Genomic DNA, 15530 nt, shown 5'->3' with positions numbered 1-15530 from the left:
ATATATCTAAATGTAGGATAAAATATATCCAGTCCTCTCACTAATTAGAAAATCTTTCTACTTTGATAAACTAAGATTTAAAGAGTTTAAGCTTTAGCATGAATGATGCTTATCACCGAGTTTAATTTTATGTTGTTTCTCTTTTGTACAGTTTGGCGAGTCTGGAGATCTTTGTAAGTATCCAATTGCAAACTGATTTTTTCGCACATTATACACAATGAAAAAGAAACATATGAACTATATTGTGTTTATGCTCATCATATTTGATTTACCAATCGAAAGTGTCAGTTCACCAACATGGTGAAGTTCATCAACACGATGAAGTTCAACAAAATATGTCTGGAATAACATCAAAATATGTCCACAGTAACACCAAACTATGTCCCTAATGTGACCAAAATAATTCTAGAATAAAAACAAAATATGTCCAAAATAACATAAAAATATGTCAACAATAACACCAAGAAATGTCCATAATAACACCAAGTTATGTCTACAATACTACCAAAATATGGTAGAAAAATTAGAAATTGGATAACAACAAAATATATGTTTAGGATACATAGAAAATAACAATATATACATATGGTAACACCAAGTTATTTGTGTCGTCGTATTGTGGAGTTATTATAGTGTTATTAGTGTAATGGCATGGTGTCAATGGCATGCACATGTGGCTGTACAGTGGTGTTATTCGAGTCGTCGTATTGTGGTGTTATTATGGTTATATTAGCGTAACAACATGATGTTATTGTCAAGCAAAAGTGGTTATACAGTGAATTTATTCGTGTCGTCGTATTATAGTGTTATTGTAGTGTTATTAAAATTGTATTGTGGTGTTATTAGTGTAACAGTATGGTGTTTTTGTCATACATAAAAAGCTTATCATTGCACAATGCAGGTAAAAACTATATGAAGCAATGCTTATCACATTACATAAACTATTCAATGGAAGTACAGCCACAACCAAAATTACCTAGATGCTTTCTGTCGACTCTTACACTCTATGTTTTCCTTGTGTTATTTCATTCTTCTATATTATCTTGCTTGAAAATACAAAGAGAAATACATAATTTCGCGCCCTAAATCTTGAATCCTTACAAATGACTTGTTTCAGAATAACCTAAACATCTCAGAACTTATATGGTGAGAGAGAGGGACTGCGACAGCTATGCGTCTGGCGATCAATAGTGTGAGGGATTTCAGACGAACCTAGCTACCAAAATCACAGATGAATAATGCTCTCCTGAAAACCCTACCTGATGGCGATAAAAGAAAATGAAAATTGAATCGACACAAAGAGTTTTGTTTTCGAAGCAATGGGTTGGATCGGGTCTGGTCATGCATTAAAATAATTGCACGATAATACCGCAATAACACCACAATAACTATAACACCTCAACAACAACACAATAATACCGCAATAACACAGCATAATAATACTAAAATAACAACAGTCAATAACCACCACCTAGCCACCGAAATATCACTCAAATAACATCATAATAACACATCAATAACACTATAATAATATTACAATAATATCATAATAACACCGAAACAACATTGGTCGAATACCACCATAGAGTCGCAGCAATATCAATCAAATAACACATCAATAATAACTCAATAACACTACAATAATATCGCAATAATATCATAAAAACACTGAAATAACACCAATTGAATATCAACAGTCAGCCGCTGCAACACCACAATAATACTGTAATAATACCGCAATAACAACATAATAACACCAGTCGAGAATATCAGTCAACTAACATTATAATAACACCTCAATAACTCTAAAATAATATCGCAATAATACCATAATAATACTAAAATAACACCAGTCGAATATCACCACAGAGCCGTCGCAATATCACTCAAATAACACCACAATATATCTCAATAACACCACAATAACAACCCAATAACACAATAATAATATTAGTCAATAATATCACCACAGAGCTGCCGCAAAACCACTCAAATAACACAACAATAACACATCAATAGCACCACAATAGTACTGCAATAACACTAGTTAAGAATACCACCACAAAGCAACCGCAATACTACTCAAATAACATAACAATAACACCGCAATAATACCACAATAATAACAAAATAACACCAATCAAGAATACTACCACAGAACAGCCGCAATACCACTCAAAAAAAACTGTAATAACACCTCAATAACACCACAATAATAATATAATAGCATCAGTCGAGAATACCACCACAGAGTCATCGCAAAACACTCAAATAACACATCAATAACAACACAATAATACTGTAATAACATCATAATAATATCACAACAAATGCAGAAAACACCTCAAAAACACCATAATAATGCAGCAATAACATCATAATAAAACTGAAATAACACCAGCCGAGAATACCACCACAACCGCGACGAAATCTATCAGATTGTCTGCTCACTAAAAGAAGTCGCACTTCTCTGTGATTCTCTACGAGCATTTGTAGAACTGTCTCCATTATTTATGTGGTCAACACGACATCAGTAGGAAAGTCTGAAATCCATATGGCACAACAAACCTACGAAGGTCCCAAAAATCATAGAGCTTATCGTTCCTGAGTGCTTTAAAAAACAATCCTTTACTCATAACACAAGTAGAAATTGATAAAAAAAGTAATTATGGCACAACAAACCTACAAAGGTCCCAAAAATCATAGAGCTTATCGTTCCTGAATGCTTTAAAAAACAATCCTTTAGTCATAACACAAGTAGAAATTGATAAAAAAAGTAATTAATTACAGTTTTGTGCAGCCATATGACCTCAAAAAACTCGGTATATCAATTAACGAATCAGTCACTACAAGAAGGTAATAAACCTTGTAAAAAAAGAGTTCTTAGTTGTCCTTAACTCACACAAAATCAAATTTGTGTGTGTCACATATGCATATCATCAAAAAAGATCATCCAAAAGGACGTAAAAAAACCATAGCACTGAATAGAAGAGAGAAGCTCAGTTTACTTCATTAGAATTTCAAATGTGACACCAACCAACAGCGACTAATAGACCATCCAGAAGAACTCATAAGGTCAAACTTCTCATATTTGACCTCTCTAACACACCAATAGAAAAACAAATAAAATATAAATGACAAAAAAACATTTAGAAATAGCGTAAAAGCGCCAAACAAAGAAAAAAAAAACATAAACAGAAACTGAATAAAATGCAAATAGTATTGAATAAAGTATAATAGTATTGAATAAAGTACAAATAATATAATAATAAATACTCCAATCTTTCAATAACCCTCCTGCTGTAGCATCCACATTTTGCTCCATCAATTTTGTCATCTTGCTTATACATTCTCTATCTATAGTATAGGTGGTGGAAACACCATTCTCAAGTTGTGACAAATAATGTCCAAAACAGTACTCAAATACCTCGGTAGGTTCATGCTCATGATCCTCGTTCACCCTAAGGAAATCGATACCGTTGTGGGAAAGATGCCGCCGAATGTAATTATGGAGTCATCATGACAATCACAATTTACACCTATTTGGTAAACGGGTGAGATAGCATATTGCGGAGTATAACACATTTCTACCAAACACCAAATATCCTCTCAATGGCACCGCATAAGAAGAAATTTATTTTATTGAACATTTTTTCTGTCTCGTCTTACATTTCCTGTTCGCTTAAAATCAGGTATGTGATATCTCGTATCAAGATAGAGCTTCAAATACTCTCGCTGCAACAGATATCCAGCATCAACCAAGTAGTATTTACCTGATATGTATTGCATGATTAGTGTTGAGGAAAAACTGAATTACGAGAGTAGCCAAGTCTCAAGCGAACCTATGGGAAGATGTGGGAAAATGCGGGAAGTTGTACCTATTATTTTGTATTGCAATTTTAAAAATTCTACGGTTATGTGCACTGCCCTCCCAACCGGTCATGACAAAAGTGAAACACGTGTTGACATTTTATGTGGGGACCCGCAACGACTTATGAATGCGATCTTCTCATTATTTGGAACACGTGCATCTGTTTTATCGATTGCTACACTACAATTCTGGAAAAATAACGATGAGTTACGTAATAACGTTGTTCATTTGAAAATTGAATGTAATAAATTTAAAACACTAACTTAAAGAACGACATATATCGTGAATCATATGAAATCTCCACGAGGGTTTATTCGAAAGTAAGATCTGTTGGTTTTATAACTTGTGAAGAAAAATTCACAAGTGTCTTCAACTCCACTGAGAAATATTTGCAAATTGTTTCAGATGATTGTTGAAATCGCTCTATTACTCCTCACATTAATTCGTTTTTCGATAATATGTAGAGGGTTATCGTTAGCACATCTGGTGAAGTCGTCTTGAAAGAGCCATGAAGTCCATGATTTTTGTGTAGTTACTCAAACAAATGGTTGAAGACATTCCGTGACATGCGAAATATATTGCTAAATCTCATTAGGTGGCCCGCAAGAAACTCTTCATATTTGTCCCCAATATATGAGGATGTCATGCAAGAGGAGCGATCTATGTACGAGTTATAACATTCGTACATCAAGCATACGACAACTGCAACTCTTCTTCTGCATCTTTTTATGGTTGCATCCATGTATATCAACATCGTACAGGCTAACAAAGAAGCATTAATTAATTAGCTATAATCATATAAGGTTACGTAGCACACAATAAACATATAAGCATCAATAAGCCATGACCCAAGCAGTTGAAATATCCATAACAAAATAAAAAAAGATATAGAAACATAAATATCTCAAGCGATAGTAAATAAGAAAGTCAAATATTTTTGTGATTATAAAAATTTAGTAGGTTCGCCACCCTATGGTCAGCGGGTATCTTAACGAAAAAATCTCTACGGGTAGGATCTTCAAGCAATTCTATTGCAAACAAGTACAGCGGCAAATCCACACAAATTTCCCTAGTTACATTCAAAATTTGCAGGACCTGGTCGATAGAAGTTGCAGCATATGTGTGGGGTTCTGCGCTGCATGAAGCCACTAGTTGCTATATCTGTCTTCTAAGAAAAGCAGCTCTAACTTTCTTTCTATTCTAAACGGGTGGACTCAAGTTCATGGAGATCTGGACTGGAGACTTCAATGTCAAATATTATTTTGATTTTTCTGTCGCACATTGCGGGTGTATTAACCTCTTTGGTCTTAACAATTTTATTACTATGATGTAAAAGACAAAGTTACATAAATAAAAAATTGCACACCCAACCATAATAGCACATCCATACCACACACACCACCACACCTTCCCAAACCCTCCACACCTCCCAACAAACCACAAAAGCACATCCACACCACGCACACCACCACACAAATTGCCACACCTCTTAAACCCTCGCCACCACACATACAAACCCTACCATAACACCATGCGCAGATGCAAATAAATCTAAGAACAACACTCCAAAAATAAAACCACCAAAAGCAAACCACCACACCGCAACACCAAGCAGGTAAGGACAAATCACCACAGCAAACCACCGCACCATGTAAGTAGTTATTATCTATCAATTGTGTTTAGAGAACAAAATATTTTTATTTCTTGCACTTATTTGAAAAAATCATAATAGGAAAAAAAATATTACACCCTAACATGTGACAAGGTTTTAAATATGTGGCAAGATTTTTCTACTGAACATTCAGTAATCAATCTACCATATAAATAGTTATACATAAAACTTAGAATTGTGAAAGTTGGTTTCATTTCCAAATGAGGCAATTTAACTCTTTCATTTCAGAGCTAAATTTTATAAGGCTCAATTTTGTGCAACACATAGCATGCATGCTAATCAAATCATTATTATCATTATAAAAAATACTGCCAACATTGCCTTTTTAAAAGTGATATACACCTTTCATGTATATATTTGTGATGACAAAGTGTTGTAAATGTAAATATCACACTTTGTAATTTGATGAGTCCATTCCTGGTCCATTCATGCTATAGTTAGAATATGCAAATGAAAAGCATGCAAGATGATTATCCTCTATCAACTGGTCCATTCATGCTATAGTTAGAATAGGTAAATGAAAAGCATGCAAGATGATTATCCTCTATCAATTGTGTTCAGAGAAAAGAATATCTTTATTTCTTGCACATGTTTGAAAAAACCATACTTCGAAAAAAAATATTACACCCCATCTTATGATAAGGTTTTAAATATGTAGCATAATTTTTCTATTGTACATTCAGTACTCAATCTACCATATAAATAGTTAGGAAAAATAATTGGCTTCATTTCCAACTGAGGAAATTTAACATTTTTTCATTTTAGAGCTAAATTTTATAAGGCTCAATTTCCTGCAGCATATACCATGCATACCATTCAAATTCTCAATTGTTCTCTGCATCAAAAATTTTCACTCAAAACCATTACAAAATACCAACAGAAACATCAAGCAAATTCACGAAGAAACCAGAAACCAAGTAGTCTAAGAAAGATGGGTGCTACTCAAAAAACACATCAAGCAAATTCACGAGGAGACCAATGCAGCTAAGTGATAGAGGATATCGAAGGAAGAAGTAAAGATGTCCAGAAAGAATGCGAGAGTGGGACAATTAGGGCAAAAGACACGAAAAAAATGTGAGGGCGAGACAGTTAAGGCAAAAGATGCAGGGTCGATCTGATTCACGAAGTCGAGAGCAACTACATCAAAATAAGGCAAAGAAACTCTGAGGCCCACGTGCAGCGAGCAAAACGCGAGCAAAATTCTATTAATCACTCATTTATTGTTTCTATCACACAAAAGACTTAATGCATTCCTCCACTTCAACCAACCAACTTGAATTCTATTAAAAATATCTCCATCTATATAACCATCACTTTGAATAATAGACCCGAGATATCTAAACTGTTCACACCTTTTAATGATTTGATCATCCAGAGTTACAACTCTGTCACTAGAACTGCTACTACTAAAATAAAATTTAAAGAGCCAATAAGATAATTACAAGAAAATTTTAATAATAATAAAATTGAAATTTTAAATTAACATTAATTAAATAAAAATTTTAATTGAGGTTAAAGGATGCATCTGAGATTCAGGAAGAGGGAGAATATGGTAGAAAATGAATAAATAGTGTCTAATGTTAATACAAATGTTCTGACTTAGATGATGGAGGCGATAACTCGGCTGATTCATTAGTTCATATTAACGCTTATTAGAAATAATATAGTTGTTGTAGATAAATATTTGAAGATATTTTAAGATCAACATCCACCATTATTCAAGAGAACTGAAGATCCAATTGAAACGAAGAACTAGCTAATGAGGATAGAAAAGACGTTGGGTATCATGGCTTGTGCAGATGAAAAAAGAGTACCTTTAGTTACATTTGTGCTAGATGGAGAAGCTGAAAGGTGGTGGCGTGTGCAACATCAGAATATGTTAGAGGACATACACAACATGATAATAAGTTGAGAGAATTTTATTGAGCTTTTAAGATAGAGGTTTGTTCCTTTATCCACATGAAGACAGATCAAGACAACTTTATCAAGTTGATACAAGAGAGAAGTCAGTTATACAGTATGAAGAAGAGTTTACTGCGTTGTCAATGTGTGCTCCACTGCTGATACCTACTGTAGAAGAGAAGTGCTAAAAATTTCTTTCGGGCTTAAAGAATTTGATTAGGCAACTGTTGGTGCCATTGAGGATCGACGACTATTCCTTGTTAGTGAAGCGAGCTAGACGAGTAGAGATTCATTTCTAACTTAATCAGAAGCATAAGGAGACACAAGAGAAAGAGTTAAGGTGAAGAAGCCCAAATTCAATTCTGACAGATTAAGTGGTGGCACTTCTCATGGTACCATAGTCACTTGTGTCAAATGTAAAGAACAGCATAAAGGTGAATGTTTGATGGGCTCTCATACAAACCACTAGTGTCATTAGCCTGGTCATATAGCTAAGTATTGCCCTTCACTTGACCAGAAAACCTCAGAAGAGCAGAAACCAAGTGGAGTTCTTTCACGGAATATTTTAGGTGGGCAAAAAAGGATAGAGTCAACAGCTTCAACTCCTGGTCATGGTCAATCAAGATCGCTAGTTCAACCTCGAGTTTTTTTCTCGTACTAGTCGAGAACTTAAAGAATCAACTGTTGATATTGATGCTACTAAAGATTGATGAGTGTTATGTTTCATCATATGTTATAAGTGAATCATTCTAGTTTATGACTTTATCAAAGGTTGACTTCCGTTAATGTTATTTTACCTTACTTAAGAAGTGATGTTACCATATTTCAGTTGATGGGAGAAGTTTACTTAAGTTTACTTGAGTTATCTTATATCAAACCTTTATTTTATTATATCCATGTTTCAACTTGTTGAATGAGATTTAAACTTCATGAAAATTTATCGATAATTTAAGTTTCCTTGCTTGATAAGAAGTACTTTGAGGCTTGGCGTAGATTTGCAAATTTCAAAGATGAATTTTTTATAAGGAGGGAAGATTGTAATAACAAGAAAAAAAAAATGAAAATGAAAATAAAGTTAATAATCGAATAAACATGCGCCTCTTTGTTTTTAGGAGTTGGATATCCCATTCGAAGAGAGCAGAAACCGAACAAGGGAAACAGAGAGCGAGAGAGAGGGAGCGTGAGAAATAGAGAGAGTGAGATAGAGGATAAACCGTGCATAGAAGAAGAGGAGGAGGAGGAGGAAGAAGAAAGGAGGAGGAGGAAGAAGAAAGGAGACGAGCAACTCATTTGACGTGTTGTTTCCCTCCACATTGTTCTTGACAGGGCATGAGCGATTGTCGATTGCTGCGAGTAGAAAGAGGAGGAAGGAGAACAGGATCCGAGTCATTTCCCCCCAACAAAACAAGTTACCTCATGTGAGACACTCAGCGCAGCCCTCCTGTGCCCTACCAAAGCAAAGAAGAGGAAGAAGAGAGCTCGAGCAGCTGGTTTGAAGGTTCGAGCTAAAAGCTTGGTGAGGAACTGTGCTCGCAAGAGTGGCATTACGTGCTTGACCGAGCCTTTATGTTCGGTTCAGGCAAGACAGCGGTTTTTTAAAAAAAGGTAATAAATTAAATTTCATTAGTTAAGTTATTAATTTTGATTATTTAAGAAAAACTTCAGAAAATTATTATATTGAATTGATTTTGATGTTTGTTAATAATTGTCTAATGTAATCGGCGTAGGAGAAAAACAAATTTTGCTGCAGAAAGAAATTCAGGTATTATGCTTATTATAAAATGTATAATAATTTTTATATAATTAAATTAGGTTTAAAAGGCAATTTAAGGGTTTCTAAGTTAAGTATGTTAAAAGTTTTGAAAAAAAATTATTTAAAAGCAATATTGTATAAAATATAGTAATACAAATTGATGAGGTATCCTAATATTAAAATGAAATTTTGGCTAAATTAATTAGTTGTATGTTTCATGAAAACTAAAAGAAATTGGATGACTATATTTATATCGGCATATGTAAACATTTGTATAAATAAATTAATACTTAAATAAAATAATAAATTAATAAACTTTTGTAATGAATACTATATTTATCGCAACTTCAATTTTAGAAGAGACGAGATAAAGGCAAGTAAAAAATAAATAAATCGACACCGATGCAGGTCCTTATACTTTTAAACTATAATAATATTGATTTCTCTTTAGTTTGATTCATTCTATGACTTGCTTGGATAGATTTTACTAGCTCTTCAATTTTATTTGATCATATCAAGTCTATGTCACTAATATTTTCATGTTATTTATATGCATAATTCATTATTTTGATTGTTTGCACGTGCATGTTTGACTATGATGGAATCATCTATTAATGATACTAGTGGGGAACGTTAAGATACCCGCGCATGAAAATAGAAAATGATATTGACATTGAAGTGTCTTAAATGATAAAATTTTTAAATGGTGCTACTGAGACGGATGTATATAGATTAAAAATTTATTGATATCTAAATGACATAGTAAGATATAGTGAAAGTTTAAAATCACCTTGATTGATCATATTAAATAGTACTATTCGTCAATTGCCCTTATATTTTTTTATACTGTTTAATTGGCATGCATATTATCTCCATTTTCATTAAATTACTACAGTTTAAGAGCATAAGTATTCACTACCTCTGTTTAGTTTACCGTTGCTTTAAACTAATTTTTCAGGATTAATTTATTTGATTAAAAGATGAACAATAACAAAGAAAATATTTATAGAAAATGCTGAAATATGGTAAATTTATATGTTTTACCTAAATTCATTTTTTATAGTGGCAATTTCATTTTAAAAATATTGGTTATAGAAAATAAATTATAGAAAAATTTAGTTCCCACCGTCCGACCGTCTAGTCCTACCTTAGTTAATTCCAAGTCCCGGGCCAAGTCGTGACAGCTTTCAATTGAAAATCCATAAAACCAAGGAAGAATAATTATAAAATATCTACAATAACACACAAATTGACAAGTAAAAACCATACTAATTATAGAACAATTAAAATAATTCACAAATTGATGAGTACATGGCAGAGATCCATGATTAGTTTAGGTCTCAACAGGCAAAAACTATGTAGGTGTTTCACAAGGGATATTGATCCTCAATGTGGATAAGCAAGAGAACGGTTGAAATTAATATAAAGTGGATAATACTCCCACATCATGTGAAACAAGAGTTGAGTTTTAGCATAGTAAAATTGGCCCTTAATCATTAAGTTAAGTTTTAGAGTTGATTAGCGTCTTATTTTTTATTTTTTTCTTTTTTCTGTTCATCTATTAGGGCATTGTGTTTTAGTTGGGAAAACAAAGTTTCAACCTCCTAACATGTGTGGGTTAGGATACAGTTCATAAATATTGTGGCAGCAATACAGGCATAAAATTTTTTATTAATCTGCGCTTCCTAGAGACTAGTGAGAGGGAAATGAAGAAATCACTAGTTGGTAAGTGTTCTATAAAAATTTAATAAACATGAAAAACAGTATCTCATTTAAAGAGTAGCAGATCAAAACCTGAAGAAATCGTATAATTAAGATTAAATTTTAAAGCATCTTACTTTAGAGAAAAAGGAACCACATAGTTCTGGTGCGCGATACCATCTTGTTGCCACATAATCCTACAGCATCAGAGGAAAAAGAATAATCCAATTAATAATGTATTTTTTCCCCCAACAGCCTCCAATTTTAACGCATGCCTCCCTAAATACTAAGTACGGAAGCTAACAAAAAGAAACGCAATATTCAATGGATTTGAAAAATATTTAAGTATAAATGTAGATTCAATGAAGAGATGATGATGCAATACAGTCCAAAAAATAGCCGAAGGAGCATCATTAAAAGACACCCGGGCAAGTCCAAAGTCACAGATTTTTAGCTTGCAGTCAGAATTGGCAAGAATGTTTTTGGGCTTCAAATCTCGATGAAATACATTTGCTGAAAGAAAAAAAACAAGTAATGAAACAGAATTAAGGGCTCAGAAATAAGCAAAAACATATGATACAATAAACCAAATAACCAGTCATTGATGCCAACCAGAATGGATATACTTCAGAGAACGAAGAAGCTGATACAAGAAAAATTGGTGATGCTCAGGAGTAAGGTCATCATTTGCCTTTATAACTTGATGAAGATCTGATTCCATCAGCTCAAAAACAACATATATATCTCTAAATTCTCTACGAGATGGAGGCAGCATTATGTGCTTAATTTCTACAACATCAGGATGCCGAAGCAGCCTAAGAAGCTTGATCTCTCTAAGAATTCGAGTTGCATCTGAAACATGCTCAAAGACATCATTGATCTTTTTGATTGCGACCTTCTCCCCAGTTTTAGTGTCCACTGCCGCCCCTACTGTACCATAACTTCCCCTTCCAATAACCTCTATTATCTCATATTGGCTAGCTTCACCATATTCAGTAAAAAACTCTGTTTGAGGGTTGACCTAAACATTTATAAAAGCAAGCTGTTAGAAACTGCACACTAAATAAAAAGACACGTTCACTCAAAGAACAAGAGAGAGCAGCAGATCCTCATCTTTCTCAGAGAAAAACATCGATGATCCAATTTACCAATAAAGAAAGTAGCTCATTAATTGACACAAAAAAGTTGGTAACATGAAAAAACACAATCTACATGCATGAATATGTAATGATTGAATGATTGAAATGGACGGAGAAATAAAGGGAACATAAAAGGAACAATGAAATTATACTATATTATCTCATTCTCTAATATCACACGACTAATGCAGTGGGTAGATTTTATACGCCTTTAAATATTCTATAACTAATGGTGTCTACTTAATGGAAAACCATGAACTTGAATATTGAACCATATGAAAGAAGTTTTCAGATTTGATCTCTCTTCCTGAGATTCTAATGTATATCTTTCTCCCACTAACATTCCACCCCTAATTGCTGAAGGTCACACACCCTCCAAGTTTTACACATCATATTCTACATCAATGTCAAATGGGATCCATTGAAGCATCAAATTGATATCAAAGAAAAGTACAAGACTGCAACAAAAAGAGAACAACCCCAAACTTCATCCAAGTCACTGTACATATTGAGAAAAACAAGTCTTTTCACGCACAAACAATTTTGGCATTATGCCAAAAATCATGTATTGGTGTAAGAAATTGACCTGTCATGCTAACTCGACCTGAACGCGATATAAAAAAAACTGGGTTCAGGTTGATCCGAATAATATTCTGGACAGGTTCTAGTTAGGAATTCTAACCTGTTTAATTTTTTCAGGTTGGGTTCGGGTTAACCTCCCAACTTGAATTTGATCTGAAGTTGACCCGCTGACATAAAATTGACTCAAAATCGACATGTAAACCTAAAATTGATCCAAAATTGACTCAAAATCACCCTAATTTTGATCTAACTTTGACCTGAATAGTTGTTATGTCGTATGTTAAATGGATTATACAGGTCAAGTATAGGTTAGCATGTCGGGCTCGCGTTGGATTTTCAGTCAAGTTTAATATTCAGGTCATGCAGTTTCAGATCGGCTCATTTTCAAGTCAAACCAAAACTCTACCAGCAAAGCAGATTTGACATCCCTAGAAAATCCTAATGTCTTCTCCAATACAGGTTTTTTCCAAATAATGTGCAATTATGATAGAGTAGTTGTCTCCATGGATAAATCCATAAAATAACTATCACAGAATGAGTAGGTTGTAAGCAAATTAGTACAATGGATGACTTGTTCACATAATGCTTGTTTATTTTAATACTTTAATAAACATTGACTCATTTGTTCATTTATATTTGTGAATATGTTTATTTGTTGTTAACTAGTAATTCATAAAATAATCATTTAATGAGTACTTAATTGCTTATTTGATGGTTAATATGCATTCTTGTATCAATTTTTATCATCATATACATTTTAAAATTTAAGTAAAATATTAAATTTATAATTATGATGAATGCATTGAGAAAGTAAATTAATATATCAAAAAAATATCTATTGTTAATACATTTAAATAATACATAGTTGTAGTAGCTTTAATAAAGATTGAGATTGTATTTATGTTTGATTATAAGCTTACATTTTTAAATAATTAAAATCCTACAAATAGTTAGTTAAGTTTGATTGAATCTTGATTATAACTTAAAATATATTTAAAAAAATAAAAAATTAAGCTTGAATAAGATTTTGAAATCTAGATCATGTTCAAGTACAACTCGAGAAAAGAAGTTAACTAAGAAAGAACAAGGGAGTAAATCTGGCTCAATTCGATTTATCTATAACCCTAAAAATGAGTGAGTGGGAGAGAGAGAGAGAGAGAGAGAGAGAGAATGATCTTAACCAATAAACAACCACAGAATTTGATCATAGAAGTTCTTTAACAAGAAGCAATTCTGTTACACATGTGCATATATTAATGTAATTAATCTAATGATTGGAATAATGAAGGGAACTTTGAATTAGAAGCAGGCATTAAAAAAAACCTTACTATCAATTTTTCTTATAACATCACCACTGTTCAGGTTTTATAACGTCCTACGAATTTCATAACAAAGATTCTTCACCTAACAGAAAAGCAAGAAATTGTGAATGAATCCTAATTGAAAAAGACTTGTGACTCGATCTCCCTTCATGGATTATCTTTTATATATCTCTCCTACTAAAAACCCACTATTGCTTAAGTGCTCAGTTAACCGGTCTCCTAGATCTACAAATCACACGCTACACCAATTTGATATCAGATGCATCGATATTACACCAATTTGGCATCATCGGAAATTCCAATACTGCATCAACCATGGCACAATTCTGAAATCCATCCAAGTCATCGTAAATATTAAAAACAATTCAGCCTTCTCATGCACCAGCAATTTGGAGTTTGATAATCGGAAAAAAAAAAATCCCTAATGCCTCTCCAATCCAAGCATTTAAAAATAATGCGCACGAAAAACCCATTACAAGAGAAAGAAATAGAATAATAAAGTAAGAAAAAAATATCTTCGACGACGAATGGTGGATCAGAACATACCTTTTTCTGTGGATTATTGGCCATTATGATCAGATTATGCTAGTATTCGCTAAAGGCCGCTGAGAGCGAATTCAGCAACGAATGAGACTCTCCACCATCTCTTCTTCCACCTGTCCTTGATCCTATCGTCGCCCAACGCGACAGTGGCTGACAATCGAGGTTGGCGTCGACGGGGATTGTCACCTCAAGATATAGAGAACGCGAGCGCAGTAGAGCGACAGATCCGTGGTCAGGGTATTGTGTGCCCTCCGGCGCCCGAATTTCTCGCGGATCAGGCCACCTCGCAACACCCTTCCTCGTTAGCGCGAGAAATCGCCGCCCGCTTCCGTCCATTTATGATCTATCGAATCTTACGTTCCTCAATTCCGATTAAAGAGCTTGGATGCATAACGGCCAGGAAGGCTTTAATTTATTGTCTCATTTAGTTTTGTTCAAAAGAGTTGGCGTGAAATCTATAAATTTAAAGGTGAATATTAAAAGATTGCAATTACTCAACTCGCACAAGGTTTGGTCGGATTAATTTGGAGATTTAATCGTATAAAATAATAAATATTTGAATTATTTTAAAAGTAAGACATTTAAATACTTTAAATAATATTATAAATAAAAATTTTAAGCTATAATATTTCTCTATTTTTAATTTAAATAACTTATTTATGGAATTTTTAATTTAAATATCTTATTTATGATCATCCCACCAAAATCACGGAATTAAAATTAGATAGTATTTGAAACGACTGATCTGTTGGATCGACCTACTTCTAGAAAGATCAATCATAGTTCTATGCAGAAATGATTCTATTTTTGGATTGAATTGACTGAATGATAAGTTCATGATTGAACTAGTTGGTTCAACCAAGTTCTTAATACTATGATTTTTACCATTCAAATTTGTTGGTTTTTTATTTTTTATAAATTGCTTTAATAAGTCAACTCAAATAAATATTTGTTATTGATGCTTTATGATTTTGGAAGGATTTATATGGGTTATAGGGCTCACCTTGCCCATAATATATATATATATATATATATATATATATAT

General features: G+C 33.2%; 1 protein-coding gene across 1 annotated transcript in view; it reads right to left on the bottom strand.

The window, feature by feature from the left end:
* LOC110033385 (mitogen-activated protein kinase 9-like) overlaps positions 1 to 14876 on the bottom strand; it is a 41195-nt gene extending 26319 nt beyond the window's left edge. Inside the window, exons 1-4 of the mRNA XM_020737345.1 lie at positions 14489 to 14876; positions 11512 to 11920; positions 11285 to 11412; positions 11037 to 11096 (exon numbers count right to left, since the gene is read on the bottom strand). Coding sequence (XP_020593004.1) covers positions 11037 to 11096; positions 11285 to 11412; positions 11512 to 11920; positions 14489 to 14512 — 621 coding nt within the window. The 5' untranslated portion in view covers positions 14513 to 14876. The remainder of the gene's footprint in view (positions 1 to 11036; positions 11097 to 11284; positions 11413 to 11511; positions 11921 to 14488) is intronic.
* Positions 14877 to 15530: the final 654 nt, after the last annotated feature.

This window comes from Phalaenopsis equestris, unplaced genomic scaffold, assembly GCF_001263595.1.
Source record: "Phalaenopsis equestris unplaced genomic scaffold, ASM126359v1 Scaffold001160, whole genome shotgun sequence".
Classification (NCBI taxonomy): Eukaryota; Viridiplantae; Streptophyta; class Magnoliopsida; order Asparagales; family Orchidaceae; genus Phalaenopsis; species Phalaenopsis equestris.
Note: the sequence above shows the minus strand (reverse complement) of the source record. Positions and strands in the feature narration are given on the sequence as shown.